Genomic DNA, 20,175 nt, shown 5'->3' with positions numbered 1-20,175 from the left:
TACAAATGAGGTGGCCAGGTACAGGGTAGGCACCCAGTATTGGGAAAAGGGTTGCCACCAGAAGTGCTTCCTTGGAGCTACAGATAGAAGCCAGGCAGAGGGAGGGTGCCCGTGGGAACATGGTACACCTGAAGTTGAGAGCAGAGTATCTCCTTGCTGGAGTATACTGCATCCTAAAGGCCTCTGGGTAGAAATGAAGGAACTAGTAATTCTCTAGCAATACATCCCAAAGAAGAGAAAAAAGGCTGCCTAACAAAGAATTCTAACTAGTGATTTTTAAAGGAAACTTAATAAGATAAAACAGGTTATAGGAAGACAATGTTAGGAAATTAGGAAATTTTTGTTTTGTGATATGAATGAAAAATTTAGCAGCGGGCCAGATTGGGGTGGGGGCGTCTGGACTGAAAGAACAAGATATATGAAATAAAAAATGCCATCAAGAGCCTTGATGCAGAACAGATCAGGCAGAAGAGTTTCTGAGCCTGAAGACAAGCCTAACAAAAAGGAAAGTCAGACCAAAGATATGCAAAAGCAAAGAAAAATTTGAAGACCTATAGGAGACCTGAAAGTGAGTAAACAGGTACATTGTGGATGTTTCAGGATGAGGAGAGACGGGAAGAGGCATAAATAAAATTGTTGACAAAGTAATTACTGAAAGTCTCATAGGTTTTGGATGAAATGCAGACATTTAAGCCAGTGAAGATTTAAGGACCCCTATAGATACAACCAAAATCACTACAGAGCTGGACAGATTGATTAGTGGTTAAAAGAACTGCCTGTTCTTCCAGAGAGCCTGGGTTTGATTTCCAATACCCACATTAGAGTGCACAACCATTTGTTAACTTCAGTTCTATGAATCTAGCACCCTCTTCTGGCCTCTGTAGGCGATGCACACATGTTATACACAGACACATATGCTGGCAAAGCATATCCATACACATAAAGTTAAAAAAAATTTAAAGCCGGGCAGTGGTGGCACATGCCTTTAATCCCAGCACTTGGGAGGCAGAGGCAGGCGGATTTCTGAGTTCGAGGCCAGCCTGGTCTACAGAGTGAGATCCAGGACCTATCTCGAAAAACCAAAAAAAAAAAAAAAAATTAAAGATACTCTACAAGGAACATTATCATCAAACTACTAAAAATACAAGGCAGGGAATTCTAAACATAGCAAGAGAGAAGTGCCAAGTTACATAAAAGGGATTCTTCAGACTAAGAGTAAGAATTTTTTTAGGCCAGGAAAGAATGGGATGATAGTACCAGAGTTTTAAAAGGAAATGAATGAATGAATGAATGAATACCCACCAATCAGGAATACTATACCCAGCAAAACTATCCTTCAGAAAAGAAAAAAAATAGTCTTTCTAAAGCAAACAAAACTAAAAGAATTCATCAACAGATTAGTCCTATAAAAAAAAAGGCTTCATGTGGTTCTGATAAAACAAATGTTGTCTCTGGTCTCTTCCTAGCTCAAACTGTAAGCCAAAATAAATCCTTTCTTCTTTCTTAAATTGCTTCTGTCAGAGATTGAATCACTGCAATGATAAAAAACTAACACAGAGACTGAAAGTTCAGGGATGGGAAACACACCTCAGGCAAATGAAAACAAAAGCAAGCAGTAGGCACATCAGGAAAGTCAACTGTCAGTCAAAGACTAAATAGAGACAAGGAAGCCTGGCCAAGGGATGGAATCAACAGGTGAATTCCTGCACCCAACTGTTATAAAGCAAAGAGTACTAGATCTCAAAGGAGAAAACATTATCTAACAGAATGACAGTTAAGGACAAACTGTCCAGGACAAGCAGTCCAGGAAAAAGTCAGTGGAGAAATGCTGAAGTTAAAATACACTATAGACTAAAAGGGTCTACAAGGTGTTCACAAAACACCCCACTCCTAGCCATGGAACACCTTTTCACCAGCATACACACAGTTAGAACTGGTCATTAATATAACAAAGATGTACAGAACAAAATGCATGTTTAAAATTCCATAGAGCTCCATATCTGACCACTAACTTGCTAAGACTAAAATCAAGATAGAGCTTGCTCATATTAGATATAAAAGGACAGATATGGATAACTAAAAAGGCAGATATCTCTACAGTGTACATTACAATGATGAGAAATTGAAGAGAATTAAGAAAATGGTCATAGCATGCTTGTGGCTCCAAAGGTAAGTGTTCATATATCCATCACTGCACAAAGCAATGTACAGATTCAATGCTACTAACAGAATATCAGTGGCATTTTCACAGGACTAAAAATACGTTCAAAGATTGGTATGGGACCACAGAAGAACCTAAATGGCCCAGAAAATTGCATCCCCAAAGAGCAATGCTGGAGAAAGCATAATAGACAAGTTGGAAACATCCTCAGGCTGGGGATGTGGCTCAGCTGGCAGAATGCTTGCAAGGTTCTGGGTTCAATCTGAGGCAGAAAGTGGAGGAGAGGTTGAAGTTTAAAACAGATGGGATCGTATCTATTACAGGGTGTTTAGTGAACATCTGTAATACCAGCAGTTGGGAGGTAGTGAAGGGAGAATCAAGAGTCTAAGGTCATCCTTGGCTACATAGTCGGAGTCTGAGGTCATCTTACATTACATTAGACCCTGTTTTAAAAATAAACAATGCTTCATAGCTTGAGCAACCAAAATAGCATGAACCTAGCATAAAAACAGACACAGTATGGGGCTGAAGAGATGGCCCAGATTTAAATCCACCTGTTGTTCTTGATGAGGACTAGGGTTCAGTTCTCAGCACCCCCATGGTGATTCATAACTGCCTGTAACTCCAGTTCCTGAGATCTGAAACCCTCTTATTGCCTCTAAGGTAACTGGCATGTACATACTCAGGCACTCAGGCATACATACACACACACACACACACACACACACACACACACACACACACACACACATACCTGCTACAGACAGATGGGGTGGGTGATTTTACAAATGGGTCTCCTTTCTAGAACACACTGCCTTTCCCTGGATCTTTCTGGAACCACATCCAGGTGTGTTCTGCTCAGTCCCCATAACTTGACCTGGGGACTTTCCAAGAGGTAGCCAGAAAGTGGGCAAGCTCCATGTGAAGTGCTTCTACCTCAGATCTGCCTGTGCTCAGCCAGGGCAGTGGCCAGGACAGATGCCCTGGCTTTATTAGAGCAGTAATGGGTAGGAACCTCAGGACTATCCCCAGGCCACCGAAAAGCCCTCTGGCAGCCTCTGCGTCTACCCACCACTTTCCCAAGCTCAGGAATGTCACTGGATAAAAATACTGCAGGCAGATGTCATCAGTCTGGCCTGTCATGGGGCTTAGAGTTTTCCAGGCAGCAGTTGCCATAGCCCAGGCTGTGAGGGTGGGGTAAAATAAAAGGTGAAGAAAGCCCTTGAAAGGAGCCAGACAGCTCTAGGTGGCCCTGTCTGTATGGCCTCTTAACACTCAGGAACATCAAGACACTTGCTAACACACACACCTACACACACACACACACACACACACACATACACGCACGCACAAAGACAATGGATTCTTCATGTGCAAGAAGGCAAGGCAAGGAGACACAGACAGAGACACTGAGCATATCTGTGCCTGGGAAGGCTTCCTGGAGGAAGCAGCTTCTGAACATTTGACAGAGTGTGTATGATGGCTGACATTTGTCAGGTTGGACTCCAACTCATTCCCACAGGACAGGCTCCTTCCTTCCATCTAGGGACTCTCTGCTCTCAGAAGAACAGCAACCCATTCCTTAGTTGGTTCTGATGAGCCTGTGGTATATGGGAAAGGAGCTCCTGGTTCCTTGGGCATAGCCAACTGGGTGACCTTAGGCAGATAATCTACTGTCCCCAAGCTCCAGGGTTCCCAGCTGCACACAGCAAGTAGCCATATTTGACGGGCCCTTGACAGAGCCACTGCTACAGTCCCCTCCACCTCTCAAGAGGCCTCCAGGCAGGGCCAGGGAATGAGGCTGGGCCACACAGCAGAAGGTAACATGTTCACAGAGGCAGTGCTTTGAAGCCTTGTGGAAAGTCAGGTCCTGGGATGGCCATGGTCACCCTGCAGAGCAGGAGCAACCATGGGCACCCTCTCTGAGGCCTGGAGAAACCTGGAGCTCGGCACACTCAGCAAGGTTATGAAAAGGGATTCTCATGAGGAAGAGCAAGGAGGATGCATCCCAGAGTGGCTCCGGTAGAATGAGCAGAGCTGAACAGGTGTAACCTACTAAGTAGTAGCACTTACTCTTTGGCCTGAAGGTCCTGCAGGGCCACAGCCTGCCTCGTGCCCTCCCTGGTACTCCGTATGCCTCCCCACAGGGTCGAAAGGGCCTGCACCTCCCCTCTGCAACTACTCCTTAGGTTCAGCATCCAAGTGGCCCCTGTTGTCAGCACTTGTCCCTTCATTCTCCCTGCCAGAGGCAGGCACTAGGCAACCCACATTAAGAGCTTCTAGAAGCTTCTCTACAACCTTTCACTGGGACTGACCACACATTCCCATGCCACCTTGGACTCCTTCCAGTCCTGGAACATGCCTTGGAGCCTGTCCCAGCCTGTCAGTCTCATGAAGAGGGAAATGAATCACAGCAAGGTACATAGGAGCCAACAGCTGGCCTGGAATGTCAGAACCGGGAGGGCCATGGGGCTAATCAGGGTCCATTTCCTAGATAAGGGTGCTGAAGAGAGAGATTGGGAGGAGCGGGGGGCCCTTACATTGGCCATGACCAGAACTGTGCATCTTATTACTCAGGAGCCACTTGACAGAGGCAGCTGCAGCTCTCCTCACTGCTAGGCAGACCTGCTGTGGATGCCACCCCACATTGTGCTCTGTAAGTAATCACTGTTTGCAAAGGGGACACCACACCCAGGAAGCCTGAGCTCTGGACACTGCTTTGCCACCAGAGGGCTCTAAGCACCAAACTCACTGAGAAACAGAGGCCACAGCAGCTGGCCTGACAATGCTTGGCAATGCCTGACAATGTCATTGTTACACCATGGGTCCCTATAGGCTCCTTCCCTGCTTCAGCAGCTCTTAGTAATACCTTGGCCTAGTACAGGTTCTCATGCCCTCATGACCCAGGGCAAGGAGGCTCTTCCTCAGGTCAGAGTTCCATGGGATTGTCTCCTCCTACTACCCAGTTGAAAGCCCTGCCACAAAGGATGTTTATGGCCACCCAACTAAGGGCAAACCAAGATGAAATGCTCCACATACAGGCAACAGTGTACACAGAAATGCCAGGTTGGGTCTGAGGACAGGTTGAGGGTTATGTATATCTGGAAAGTCAGGATGCCAAGAGAGTAAGCAGATGACACCAAGGGACCAGGTCCCAGAGGAGATGGCATGTGGAGAAGCTTCAAATTTTTCCTAAGGCTGAAGAATAGGGAAGAGGTGTTTATAGTAACCAGAAGGAAAGACATGGTCATCTACAAAGCCCTGCAGCTACCTCACTGCTCTGTCTCCATCATCCTGACAGCTGTCTTCCTAGGTCTGCTAACTAACTGCCCAGTGGCCACTCCATGAGAATCATCGCCAATACAGTGCAGCCCTTGCAATAGGAAAGGCCAGCCCATTTGACTACCAGGAGCAGTTGCAAGCTACATTCATGAGCAACTCCCTGAGGTACTAGCTAAAGCCACCAGAAAGTTCTCAGGGGAACTGAGCAAGCCAGGACTGTGAGAGGATGAAGACAGCATGATCGAGTTTAGGTTCAAAAATGAGGGAGGTGGGTAGTGTCTCTTAAGCCCCTCTAGTTGGTCACAGCTAGGATCTCTAGGCAGCTTGACAATCAGAGTAGATACTTTGGAACATCTGTCCCAACCCTGGCCAAGGCCCAGCAGCAAGGCAGCTGGTCCCCTGTGACCTTGGCTAGGAGAGGGGCTGCTCTCTATGGGAACACAAAGAGCCACAAGATAGGATTAGGGTGATGGGGGTTGGGAACCCAAGTAGCAGAGGGCAGTGCCTGGGGACCATGTCCTGACCCTGTCAGCCAGGGAAGGTCAGCACAGACACAGGAAGAGCTGCTCTGCTTGGGCCAAGGCAGGGGTCCCCCAAGGAGGGGCCAGGATGTCCGGGTCTGTTTCCCCATACGCATGTGGGAAAGCATACCCCAGAGACTGCAGGACACTGGCTCTCACCCCACGCTCCCTCCACCCCCACACATTCATGCCCTGCTCTTCAAAAGCAGGCTTGTCCTTTGGGCCACAGAACCATCCCTGTATGTTTTAGAGTCCATCTTACCAAGCGAAGAGCTCACAGTTTGCCAGCCACATTTGAGCATCACCAGGGGCAACCAGCATGACCATGCATTTTATGAAGATGTTAGGCTCCCAGCTGCTGGCTGTGTCTCTTCTCAGGAAACTACCTGACCCAGAGGGTCCTGCCTACCTCCTGAAGGTGATGGAGATGAGGCCCCTTCCCCTAGAGTCTGAGCAAACCACATGCTGTGCCCAGCAGGGTCTTCCCCCTTACTTACCCCTCCCTCTTTGTAACTAAACTCCGTGGGCAGGCAGGGCTGGGCAAGATTCACCAACCACCACTCAGGAGCTAGCATTTCTCTCCCTCTCCTTGACAAAGAAGACCTTAGATCACCAATCTAGAAGCCACCGGGGCCCAGTGGCTCCTGGCTCTTGGCTCCTAGAGAGGCTGGGCAAAGGCAAGCTCTGCTGAGCAAACTTCCCGAGGGTTGAACAATCCAATTCAGGAAGAAAGCACAGTGTAAGCATAGACTTCCTCTGGGGCGGGACAAGCCCTCTTCCTCCACCAGAGCCAGACTACTAGAGTCAGGAACTTAACAACGCTCATTCTAATGACCTGCATCCCCAGGAGGATTCCATGCAAGTGTCTGAAGGCTGCTCACCTTGGCGAATGGGGCTCCTACACAAAAAGGTAACAGAGTTGGGGCTTCTCCAGCCACCCCACCCCTTTCACCTCGGGGATCTTAGGATCCAGCAGGCAAGTGATCAAAAGCAGCAAGCCATGTTTGCTAGACACCCCTACAGTGGTTAAGGCCCTTTGGGGGTCTTTGCACACTATTCTCTATGCCCTGAGAAAAGACCACTGCTGCTGCAAACACATGCAGTGCCTCTGTTCTCGAAAGACCAGCAATGAAGCCTCAGGGGTCCTGGCACATTGGGAGGTAAGGCGGGGGGGGGGGGGGGTGGCCTTATGGACATACTAAGAATGCCAGTGGGGACAGGGTGTCCAGAGACTTGCCCTGGATACCCTGGGAGATCATTTTTTTTCCCTTTGCAAGGCAAACAGCTATCAGCACTCACTTTCGTGAGCCTGGCTGCTACTGTGCTTCAGAGGCATAAACAGACGGCTGGACACCCAGTGGAGGCCCTCCCCTGCCCGGGTGGCAAGACTAGCCACAAGGAGGTCACCTAGTGGAACATCCAAAGCAGTTAGCTGCGGGTCGGTAGAACAGAATCCCGAGCCAGAGGCTGGCAGGGCACCAAGAAACTAGGCAGCCAGGAAGTGCTGCCTCGAGGTGGCCAGGGGAGGCAGCAAGGAGGGCAGCCAGACCATTCCTGGAGATGACTTTCTGTGACCCTGCCCTTGAAAAATGGAGTGCCCTGCCCCTCTCAGGCGGCCTGTGAGAATAAGAGCCACCTGGTAGCAGTGAGGGCCAGGTGCAGCTCGGCTCCCTCCCCTGTTCCCTAAAGCAGGTGCTGTTCATGGACTCCACACAATGTCGGCTGGGCTCAGGGCATCCGGCCCACTTTCATCAGCTTGGGTTATTGAAGCTGTGGGCACTCCCTGTGGACATCTTGGGCAACACCTGTGCACCTGCTAATCTATCCCGCTGCTCTGAGTGCCTAAGACAGAGACACCCCCAAGGCCTGGATGGGCTTGCAGACAGACACCAGTCACTCCTGGGGTGGGGGTGGAGGGGCTCCTGAGTCTCTTGTCACAGCTGACCCACACCAAAAGGTCGGCTCCTAGCTTGCTTACTCCTGTGGGGACTAACATCTAAGCGCTGTCCCTTCATCCCAAGCGTATGGCCTGGGGGGAGCTCCTAGGCTGGTGTACTCCAAGTGTCCCCCTCCACATGCCCCACTAAGCCACAGCAGAGTCCCTTAACTTAAGGGACTGACTTCCAGTCTGGTTTCTGCTTTATGTGGCTAGCCCTTCCTTTCCTCCCCTAGGGTCACAGTGGCACCAGCCCTAGGAGTCATGCATACGGGGAGGTTACTCACACGGTGAAGTGGTACACGAAACACTTCCAACCAGTGGGGCGCTCGAGGAAGTTGTAGACGCGGCCCTGGATGTGGGTGCGCGCCAGCAGCGGGCGGCGCGCACTGTAGATGGAGACGCGCGGGTCAAGGCTCACCCGCGGACGTGGGCCGAGGTCTGCAGGGGCCGGGGCGGGCGACACAGGGGGCGACATGGGGGACGCAAGCCCCGGGGCTCCGGTTGGTGCGATGGGCGCATAGACCGTGCTGCCCGCCGGGCCACCTTCGGCCAGCTCCAGTGAGAAGGGACACTTCTTGGCCAGTCCCGCGCTGCCCCGCCGGGCGCCTAGCAGGCGGCCCCAACCCGCGCGCTTCCTCTCAGCACTGGGCGGGGACGAGGCCCCGTCCATGGCCAGACTGGACCCCGGACCCCGCCGCTCCTCGAAGCTGCGTGAAGGCAGCGCAGAGCGCAGGGCGCAGCGCGGGTGGCCACTGCTGCCAGCCCAGCCACGGGGGGCCGCTGTCTGCTCCGCCTGGGGGCGGGGGAGGGGCTGGTCCCCCGGGATGGCTTGTCCCGCCCCCAGGACGCCCCGCCCCCGGGCGCTACCGCGCGCCTACCTGCGGCCTGGCTCAGCGAGCGGGTTACCTGCTACGCCAAGCCATGCCAGGCAGATCTCTGCGTTCCCGTCGGTGCGCACCTGCTGGGCGCACGTGCTTCCCCGTACCCCGAGGACCGCCCGCCTGCTTGGCTCTAGGGTCCTCCAACTTGGGACCAGCAGATACCACCACCACGAATCCGGTAGATCACAAGCACTCATTTTCTCGCTATCTGAACCCTAGAGAGGAAGCGGGAGGCAGAAAAGGGCATCCCGGGCCACGCACGGACACTTTCCGGCACAGGATGAGGAAGTGTTGGCCCAGCGGACACTGAGCACCCTCGGGTGTCCAGAAGCCTCTGCTGGCGGCGGAGAATCCCTTCCCAGGGGCTAATCGCTGCCCACTAAGACTGTGGGATGGAGGAGATGGGGACCGACCAAGAGTGGTGCTCATTGAGAGTAGGGTAAGAGGCAAGGGCTAGATTGATTACGGGGGGGGGGGGGGGGGGGGGGGGTTACTGGTAGACACCGCTCGCGCGGCTGCCTGAGCGTTTACGTTTACTCCCTTTAGGTTTGTACCTCCCCAGAGTCACAAGGAGCTTCTTGTCCTGTGGTGGTGTGAGAATAGTCAGGTTTGTATAGCTGGCTCTTGCTATATTGGTCTTTGTGTGAGGTGGAAGGGCACCTGGATCCCAGGGCAATCCCCAAATCCCGTTCTCCTGTGATCCGCCATACCCACCTCTCACCCCACACACAAGATTAACTTTCAGATACTGTCCTGTTAGCTTCAGCTGTCAACTTGACACAGCCTAGGGTCATCTGAGAAGGGAATCAGTCAGAGGACTGCCTAAATTGGATTAGACTGTGGGTGTGTCTGTGGAAGATTGTCTTGATTGTCTTAGTTGATATAGGAAGACACAGCCCACTGCGGGCGGCATCTGTTCCCTGGGCAGGTGGTCCTAAGCTATATATGAAAGCTAGCTGAGAACAAGCAAGCAAGCAAGCAGCATTCCTCTGGGGTTTCTGCTGAACTTCCGTGGTTGTGAGTGAATGAGTTCTTTGATGGGAGTTGGTGCTATGTGGAATATTGGGCAGGCCTGCCTCCAGGTTCCTGGTTGAGGTCCTTCTCTGGCCTCCCTTTGAAGATGGGCTGTAACTGGTAAGCTGAAATAAACCCTTTCCTCACCCAAGTTGCTCTTGGTCCTGGTGTTTATCACAGCGATAGAAGGAACAGGTGGATCAAAGGCTTTGGTATAAAAGTTAAAGCTGTGCAGAAAGAACTAGGGTGAGGGGCCGTTGGTATAGCCAGAGGTAGAGTGTGTGACTAGTGTATGCAGGGACCTGGGTCTGATGAGGATGTTGGGGAAGAGCACCTGCCTCAAGAGGCTGTCACTAAGGAAAACATTTCCAACTGTGCTATGAAATCCGGAAGCAGTAGATAAAACAGAAAGCCACCGCAGGGGAAGTAAGAGATAGGAGACAAGCTGGGAGAGTCTCCGCAGTTTTCACCACCACAGGCAAAGGATTAATAATAATCATTAGTACATAAGGAACATCTAAAGCCCGAGAAGACTGTGGCAGCCAGTGCTGTGGGAGAGTGGGCTGAAAGCAGAACCGGAACACAGGGAAAGAGGCATGTGGCCTTGGTGCCTCAGGGAAAAAAATGCTCAACCTCACTCACAACAAGAAAATGCAAATTAAAAGTACACTCTGATACCAGTGGCCCACTATCTGATTGGCAAAACTCCAGATGTTTGACGGCACAATCTTTGGGAGAGGCCAGGGTGGCAGGTGCTTTCCTAATCACCCGTGGGAAGGGCATCTTGGCAGCCTTAGCGAGAGCGTATGTGCCTTTTGACCTGGAAATCCCACCCCTAATAACCGACCCAAAGACAAACGAGAAAAACAGAAAATGAAGGTGGGCATGGTGGAGCACTTGGGAGGGAGGTAGAGGCAAGAGTATTAGGAGTTCAGGGTCACCCTCAACGGCATAGTAAATTCAAGGCCAACCTGGGCTATGTAAGGAGGGGGGAGGGAGAAAGAGAGAAAGAGACAGACAGAGAGGAGAGAGAATATGAACAAGCACATAAACCTGTGAACTGCAACACGGCTTATATTAGCAAAAGCCAAGCAGCTGGAGTGATGGCTCCGTGGTTAAGAGAACGCGCCTCTCAAGCATGAAGACTAGTGTTCAGAATCCACCACTCACATACATGTCAGGTGTGACCCTCTTCATGTTTGTGCATGGGGCAGGGAGTGAAGACCCTGGGACTTCTGGCTCCAGCCTAACTGTAAAACTCAAACTCTAAGGTTGAACAAGGGACCCTGCCAAGGCAAAGAGTGCTATAACCGGACACCAGAGACCCTCTACTGCCTTCTGTACATGCTCACAAGTGTATGCATCTGCAAACATATGTGAATGCATCACACTCACATACACATACACACACACACACACAAAGACAAATGTAGTATGGTACCGTTGGTTGACTTATCCTCTAACAGAGCCACACAGTAAAGGTGCATGACAGCCATTATTATCACTAATATCCAAAGGAAAAAAAATTGAACCATAAGTAATAATATTGGCAGGTTCCCACTCTAGATGCCCCCCCCCAGGCTAAAATTCTCAGTGCTCCAGGCTTTCATGTAAAGTAGGGGAATCTGTGCTTAGAAACTATGTGCATCCTCCAGTATGGCTCAAACTGTCTCTAGCACAATGGGAATGCTAGGTGGGGTAGTTCTACATTATACTGTTGGGGAAAGAATAAGAGCTGCGCTAGTCCAATTCAGAAGTAATTTGTTTTTCAAATATCTTCCATCTGGTGTGGGTTGCAGAACCTGGAGATTTGCAGCACTGGCTGTCTGAACAAATCAAACATATATGTTTACATATCAAATAAGCAATCCTTTTGAGTCTCTTAGGAACCAAGATATAAAAGATACGGATGTAAAATCAAAGAAGTAAAAACAAATCTTCAAATGCGAGTTTGAAGTATTACCGTAATCTCCTCTGTTAGTTTCTTTCAAGATTACTTTACAGCTATATCCACTAAAAACTTTGGAGGGATCAGGCTGACGATAGCCTGGTTGGTGAATTGCTTGCTGGACAAGCATGAGGACCTGAGTTCAATCCCAGAACCCACATAAAAATGTGGGACATATACCAGGCATGGTAGCCCATGCCTTTAATCCCAGCACTTGGGAGACAGAAGCAAGTGGATCTCTATGAGTGCAAGGTCAGCCTCTTCTACACAGTGAGTTCCAGGACAGTTGGATATGTAGAGAGACATTGTCTCAAAATTCAAGATGGACTGCTCCTGAGGAACAACACCCAAAATTTGTCTTCTGGTTTTCACACACATGCATACACAGACACACACCCTTGTGCACCACACATACTCAACCACACAAATGTATATCCATGCTTGTGTAAACCCCCCCCCACACACACACTTGAAAGAGTCTGAGCAAAGCAAAATTCAAGCAGCACAGACAATTATGGAAGCCTCACAGAGAGACTCGAATCTATAGTCCCTGAATCCAAGAAGCTGAGGCAGGAGGATTGCCATGAGTGCAGGGTTTACAGAGTGAGCTCCTATCTCCCCAAACAAACAAATATATCGATTGAAGCATGCCTAATATCCTAAAGCCCAGTTTGTTCATAATGAGACTTGGAAAGTCCTCATTGCCCTTGGACGGTTGCTTGGCTCTTTGTTCTGAAAACGAGAGGGGGTAGGGTAAGATGTGGCCTGCCTTACCTTCTCTGTACCATTCAGGGTGTGAGGAGGCCATGCCTGCCAGAGGTACACACATAAGAATGTGTGGATAGAAGTCTGACACAGGAAAACTGCTTTGAAATGATCAACAGGAAGAGGATAGGAGTCAGGTGCAGATTAAACCAGACTGCCTCTGAATTAGGAATTGTTGGAACTATAGTGAATGCATGAATTATACTGAGCTATTTACTTTCATGTGTGTTTCTATGTCTTTTAAATTATACTCATAGCTATCCAGGTCTGTCCTGGAGGAAGACGAGAAGAAGAATGGTCTCTTAGGACCTCTGAGACAACTCAATGGGTAAAGTCTCTTGCCACCAAGTCTGACAGTCTGGGTTGTATTCCCTGGGATTCACATGGAAGGAGAGCACAGGCACTCCTAACTTGACCTCTGACCTCCACACGAATGCCATAGTACAAGCATTTACATACAACAAATAACGGGGTTTTGTTGTTGTTTGGTTTGTTTTGGTTGGTTGGTTTGTTTAAGGCTCTTGGGAGTGCCTGCCCTACCCTGGACAAGGAATCTGTTCTGGAGGACACTGAGGCAGAGAGGAGGCTGGGCAAGAGGCTGATATGTGAGGTCCTTGCCTTCTCCAAAAAGCTGGACAGAGACTGTGGGGGGAGGACAGAGCAGGGTGGGAACCAAAAAGGAGGGACTCTAGGTGTACTGTTGAGCACAGAGCTAAGATGGGCTGGGCTTAGGGTGGGGCTAAAGCTGAAGCTGAGGAAATAAAAATCTGGTGTCCCCGAAGCAGGAAATACAAAAAGTCCTGCATATGGGTGGGTGTTAGGGAGAGACCAAGTCCATGGCTACTGTGGAAGTGGGTGAGGATCCTTGAGGGGCACATTAGCCAAGAAGTGAAAACTCTCTTGTGGTAGAGTCTGAGTAGAGTGCTTAGGCCATGGAAGTCAGTAACTCTGGGTATGGGACTCTGGGGTGCCACCTGCTCTCTGCAGGACTCCTGCTTTATCAAGGAAGCACCTCCCCCTCGCATAGTCATTGGGTGTGTGCACACATACATCCCATCAGGCTGCAACCTGGAAGATCACCCTCTCATTACCTGTCTCCAAGCCTTGGAATGTTCTAGAAATCTGGTGCCTACCCTTTTACATGCTAACTTTCTAAGGACTCTTTGCCAATCCATCTGCACCCCACCTACCCACTTATTCCTTGCTCATCTGGTGAAGTCAGAGGGCAACAATGGGAGGTGCCTTTGAGACTATCCTGAGGGTAAAACTAGGGCTGATGTCTTCTATAAGGACCAGAGTCTGTTGGGGGAATCCAACTTCCAAAGGTTTCCCAGATGTTATCTTTCTTCTGATTCATTTCCCACTAATTCATTCATTCATTTAGTCCCAAAATCTTGTATGCACCGCCATGGAGCCATTTGGTAGAGTTGAGCAAAAATAGTGAGCAGACTGGAGGTGCTCATGATCCTAGACAATGTTAACCATCAACTTGGCACAATCTAGAATTATCTGAGATACAAACCCCTAATCGATGAATTGCCCAGACCAGATTGGCCTATCAGCATGTTTGTAGGGGACTGTCTTGATTGTTAATTGATTTGGAAAGAACTAGCTCACTGTGGTGGTAGCATTCCCTGGGCAGGTGGTCCTGGGCTATGTAAGAAAGCTTGTTAATCATGAGCCTGAGTGAGCCAGAAAGTTCTCTTCCTCCATGATTTGTGCTTCAAATATCTGCTTGAGTTTCTACCCTGAGTTTCCTCAATGATGGACCTAGGAAGTGAAATAGACCTTTTTCCTCCCTTAAGTTGCTTCTGGTCAGTGTTGGATCACAGAAACATAATCCAAACTAGAACACACAACTGAGGGCTCAAGGTGTCTCCACAGAGATGCTTCAGTTAACCCTGAAGTGGAAACTTCTAGTTTCTTTGGAAAGTTAGTTATATCAAATGACGTTTTGCTGGGGCACACAGGTGAAATGATATTTTTGATATAGCAAGCACATGAAAGGACCTTTGGTGGAGGAGTATGAATTTGACCCCACAGACAGTGGGTGAGGAGCACTGAGCACTGGCTTGGTTTGCCTCGCATCACTATTCTTCTCTAACAACACGCATGCATAGGTTTGCCTTATATAACATTATTGAACTCAACTTGTGATAACACTGTCATTGAGAGAAACTTGCTCAAGAACTGCTCATGAGGTTCTTGCTGCAGCTTGCTTTTATGGTCTCTTCTTGGGCTGGTTGGTGAACCTTGTAGTTCGTTCAGGATTGAATTACAGCTGCTAGTGCCTGGTGTCTGCTTGCTGGAAGGACTAGACTGAAGCTAACGGGTTTGTGTGTGCTGTCTGCCTGCCTAGAGGACTGGTCTGCAGTCGTGTTTGGTGTCTGCCACAGGACTGAACTGCTGCCAAAGAAGATCGAGCTCACCCCCAGAGAACTCTTGCTGAACAGGTCCACTTCCCACATATCCTAATAACTTCTCTTCCACTACCTCTGCTGGGTAGTGGACTAGAGGAGAGGTTGAACGTTTATTAAAAGTAGGTTGCAAAGAATCTAGGCCTGCATAACCTGGGGCTGTCAAAGCTCTCTTCATGCAATGGGCACTCGATGCTAAACAGATGGATGGTGGAGGCAGGAGGGATCGGGGTATGAGGAATGGAGCTTCCCACTGCGAACTACTGATATCTCTCTGTAGGTCCTCCTGACTGGTGGTGACCATCATCTATCCTTGTGGATGGAATAAGCAGCAGTGAGGCTGTACTTCCATCTCTCCTGCATCTTACAGGCAGATGCCGGGGTGTCCTCTCCTCATCTGGGCCCTTGAAGATCTGTCACTTCAATCAGCTTGCTCTCAGGCCTGAGAAGAGGAATCTAGGACCTTCTCTATGCAAACACTGGGGCGGTGATACTATTCCTTCCCATGGAGGGACCCCAGAGTCACAGTAGGACAAAGACAAGATTGGGCTTGTCCAGAGTCCTTTGGCCCTGATGTCTTGTCCTTCCTCCCACACACACTGTATCTGAAGTCATTTTACTAGGTGTACCAAGAACCCACTGTGCACTGCACTGTGGGCGAAGGCTGGACAGTCATTTGTGAAGAAAGTTTCCTTCTGAGCCAGTCCTTATGCAGAATAGGAGGAGCTAGGCATGCTGTCGTTCCACCACTCCTTACCCATAGGCCACACCCACCCACACTTTCCTCTTCCAAGATGCCAAGCTGGAAACCAGCTGAGAATACTGAGGGTTGTGGGCAAGTGTGTGCAGTGTGCATGTATGTTGGACACATTCAAACATGCATGGGTGTATGAGCTCCCTTCTGTGACTGATCCAAGGACAGGCTCTTAAGAACACAGTGGGAAGGGTGTGTTCAGAGGGGAGACCAGCAGCCCAATAAGGCAGCAGGAACCACCCCATGAGGCCACAGCTATACCCAATTTAACAAGGCTGTGTGAGGGTCACCTGGTGACCAGGCTCTCTCTGAAAATGTCACCCTGTCAATCTCTCACCAGCACCAAGCCAGGGCTAGTGAGGTATCAGAACTTACCATAGTGCTTGCTTTAGTCTGAAGTTGAGACCTGTGGTAAAGCTGCCTAGGGCCTTTCTTGCTCAGGTCTCCAGAAACCCGCATATACCACCGAGGCCCCATCTAAGCATGAAAAGCACTTCTAGACATTGAGGGCTCCTGGCACTTGCCTTATGCTGAGAGATTCAGTTCTAGCAAATACTGAAGGGTCCCTTTCCAGGAAGCTACCACCATCTGCCACAGAATTCACTACCCTCCTACCAAGTGGTGTCCTAGGAGCAGACCTGGGTCCTCAATGTTCTCAGACCTCCACCCAAGCTTGTGGTAAGAGCCTGCTCGAAAGCACAGCCTACCATACTTAGGATCCCTTAGCTGGTAGCATCTCCGACACTTCGAGCCCAACAGCACTCCATCCTGGACATTTGCTAAGCCACGAAGCCTCCACTTGGTGGATAGAAATATATTGGGTTATTTCTAGGCAAATCCAATGCCGTGGAGGGCAGTCCCAGCCATAACTTTTGTCCTCATCTGTGATACCAACTGGGCAGCACAACTGGAGAGCTCACCATGCCAAGCCACCATGGCTCCACACAAGGCTGAAGCCCAGAACAGGGGCAGGGCAACTGAGGAGGCAGAAACAACTCAGTTGCCTGCAGCATTTTTTTAGGCACCTACTGCTTCTAGTTAAACTGTAGGGAAAGCTGGAACAATAGACAGAAAGGCCCCAATTCAGTAAATACAGATCTCATCTGTGAGACACACAGATGCAGGGAGGAAGCACATGAGAAACTCATATGCTACTCATGTGCTCTGACTGGTCCCAGCCCTTATTCGACCCCGAGCCTGTGAAGCAGCTGCCAGCATTCCCATGTGTGGGCATTGTGTGACAGGGAGCTGATTCACTTCTGTGAGTCCAGGCACAGAGAAGCTCCTGAATGTGAGTGAGAAACTGGAGAGAAATGAGTGGGTGGTTTTATAAGTGGATGGGTGCTTGGATGGTGATGGGAAGTGGTGGGAATTTGTATAGGTGAATGAATGGGTGAATGGATGGGTAGCCAGCTGATTAGATGGATGGAGGGATGAATGAATGGATGGTGTTATCTGGGTAATAGATGTATAAATGGGTAATGGATGAATAACTAGTAGATAGGAAGATGAATGGATAGATAGATGGATGGTAATAATGAGATAGAGGCATGTGTGGTAGACATAAGGATAGATGGATAATTAGGTGGATGATGGATGGTGATAAGTAGCAGAGTTGATAGGTAGATAGAATGAAAATGGCCCCTATAGGCTCATAGAGAGTAGCACTATTAGAAGGTGTGGTCTTGTTGGATGAAGTATGTCACTGAGGGTGGGTTTTGATGTTTCAGAAGCTTAAGCCAAGCCCAGTGTCTCTGTCACTTCCTGCCTTCTGAACCAAACGTAGAACTCTTGGTTTCTTCTCCAACACTATGTCTACCTGTGAGCCACCATGCTTTCTACCATGAGAATAATGGACTAAACCTTTGAATCTGTAAGGCAGCCCCAATTAAATGTTTTCCTTTATAAGAATTGCTGGCCAGGCAGTGATGGCGCACGCCTTTAATCACAGCACTTGGAAGGCAGAGGCAGGTGGATTTCTGAGTTCAAGGCCAGCCTGGTCTACAGAGTGAGTTCCAGGACAGCCATGGTCGGTGCTGGAGAGATGGCTCAGCGGTTAAGAGCACTGACTGCTCTTTGAAGGTCCTGAGTTCAAATCCCAGCAACCACATGGTGGCTCACAACCATCTGTAATGAGATCTGATGGTCATAGTGTCTCTTCACAGCAATAGAAACCCTAACTAAGACCGATGTATAACAAGATAGATGGATAGATAGATGAATGGGTAGATAGGTGGATGTATCAGTAGGTAGATGGAGGATGGAAGGATGGATGGATGGATGGATCAATTGATCAGTGAGTGAATGGCTTGATTAGTCTTGATTGTCAACTTGACAGGATTTAGAATTACTTTAGGAGAACTGTCTCTGGGTATATCTGAGAGGGTGTTTCTAGAGAGGATTAAGATTGGGGAAGATCAACACAGAACTTGGTCCTGGTATAAAGAGGTCCCAAGGAAAGAGCAATGGCCACCTTATCTTGCTTCTTCTTCCTGAGCAAGTGTGTCCATCACTGCTGCTGTCCTCTGTTGACTTCAGACTCCAGCTACTTTGGTTTTCCAGCATGGACTGAACAGCAATGGTTCTCCAGGGATCTTCTAAGCCTGATTGGAACCAGACTGGGACTACTGAGGTAACTGACTGACTTCATGGGCTCAGCAGACACTGGGACTCAGTTCTGCAGCATGTAGATGGTTATTATTAGACTACTTGGTACCTATCATGTAAGCTACCCTATAAATCTCATTAATATGTATATATCCTATGAGTTCTGCTCCTCTGGAGAGGGTTGCTTATCTCTTAGATAGATGGATGATGATACACAGATTAATGTATCTGGAGGCTTGGGTGGTAGGAAACTGGGCAGAAGGTGGTGGGTGTTGGTTAGAGGCCTGCATAGGAACAGGGACAACAGCTCAGAGGATAAAACATTTGCTGCACAAGCATAAAGATAAGTTCAGAGTCCAGGAACCCAGATAAAACTACACATAGTGTATATCTGTAATCTTAGTACTCTACAATGAGTTAGGAGGTAAAGGCAAGAGAATCCCAGAAAGCACAAGTTCCAAGAAGTCTAGTGTATATGGTGGCAAAGAAGAGGCCCTGTCTCAAACAGGGGAAGGCAAGGGATGACATAGGGCATGCATGCATCTGCGCACGTGCGCGCACACACACACACACACACTATAAAACAAGATGCCTGGGTGGATGGGTCATTGATGAATGGGTGGCTGTTGTCAGTTTTCAAGATACCCTGGGTGCTAACCTAAACATACTTACATTGGTATGTCCTCATCAACTCCCAGTAAATGCTCATCATAGTCATTATCCCCATTGCCTGACAGGACCTGGAACAGGTACAGGGCTGGTAGTCGATGCCACACTGAGGCTGGTCCTGTACCTGCTCTCCATAATGTAGAAGCATACAAGTACCTCTATAGACAGCATGTACTGGGGGCACGGAATGTGTAGATGTGTGCACGGAAGCTGAGTACAAGCCATGGGGTCAGGAAACCATTAGTTTCCATTAGAGACTTGGCAGGAGTCTGAGTTGGTCCCTCAGCCCCTCTGGCCTTGGTCTATGACTGTGGAATAAGCTCCAGGACCAGTGTCAGACTAGTAGTCAGAGCTCAGGCCTAAGGCCTGTGATGCTCTGTCTTTGCTCTTCCCAGATCATTATCTCCAACTTAGAGACCACAGACAAGAGTCCAACACGCTGTATAAAAATCCTGGGCCAAGAAGGTACTAAGGTGATGAGGGCAACATAGGTGGCTTTAGAATTGCTTGAGAAGGAGAGGTCCTTGGGTCCCTGAGTGCCAAAGCCAGAAAGGCAGAATTTCTGGGCCTGCAGAATATATCTTTCCCACGGAAGGCAGTCAGAGACAGAACTGAGTCTAGGGGCGGAATGGGGCAGGGCCCTTTGGGCTAGGGTCTGGTCCTAGGAGGTAGTTTCTTTCCCAAAAGTCTGCTTGGGAGGAGGGAGGCTTTGAGTACAAAATTCTGCAGGTTGGGGAAATTAGAAGACCTGCCAGACTTTGGCCTCTTCTGTTCCAGTCCAAACCTAGGGGCCAGCCTCAGAGATAGCTCAATCTACTTGAGAACACTAAATAGTACCTCAAAGAACACTAGTCCTCATGGATGCTAGGCTTTGGCTTTTGAGCATGGAAGGCAGCTAGTGAGGCTGGACAGTCAGTGGTGGGAAGGAAAACTGCTAACTTAGGGACACAAACTAGGGTGGGAGCAGCCCTTGCTGGAGACTTGCCTTCTGGGACACAGCCTTGCCCAAGAGGAAGTACCTTCCTGGCACCAGGCAGAGCAACCAAAGAGAGACAGACACAGCTACTAGCCAAGCCATGGTGATCAATGTAGGGAGGCAGCCGTTGAGGGCAATTTAGGCATCTCTCCCATGGCACCTTGATTCTCTATCCCCTCATCACAGTGCTCATAGTGAGAGCATATGGGCAGCTGAGCCTTGCCCAGTGTCTATCTGCCCA

The 20,175-nt window shown here is 49.3% G+C and overlaps 1 protein-coding gene across 1 annotated transcript in view; it reads right to left on the bottom strand.

The window, feature by feature from the left end:
• Kcnq1 (potassium voltage-gated channel subfamily Q member 1) overlaps positions 1–8,719 on the bottom strand; it is a 330,062-nt gene extending 321,343 nt beyond the window's left edge. The window contains exon 1 of the mRNA XM_031388970.1: positions 8,188–8,719. Coding sequence (XP_031244830.1) covers positions 8,188–8,573 — 386 coding nt within the window. The 5' untranslated portion in view covers positions 8,574–8,719. The remainder of the gene's footprint in view (positions 1–8,187) is intronic.
• Between the last annotated feature and the right edge of the window lie 11,456 nt (positions 8,720–20,175).

This window comes from Mastomys coucha, unplaced genomic scaffold, assembly GCF_008632895.1.
Source record: "Mastomys coucha isolate ucsf_1 unplaced genomic scaffold, UCSF_Mcou_1 pScaffold21, whole genome shotgun sequence".
NCBI classification, from domain to species: Eukaryota; Metazoa; Chordata; class Mammalia; order Rodentia; family Muridae; genus Mastomys; species Mastomys coucha.
Note: the sequence above shows the minus strand (reverse complement) of the source record. Positions and strands in the feature narration are given on the sequence as shown.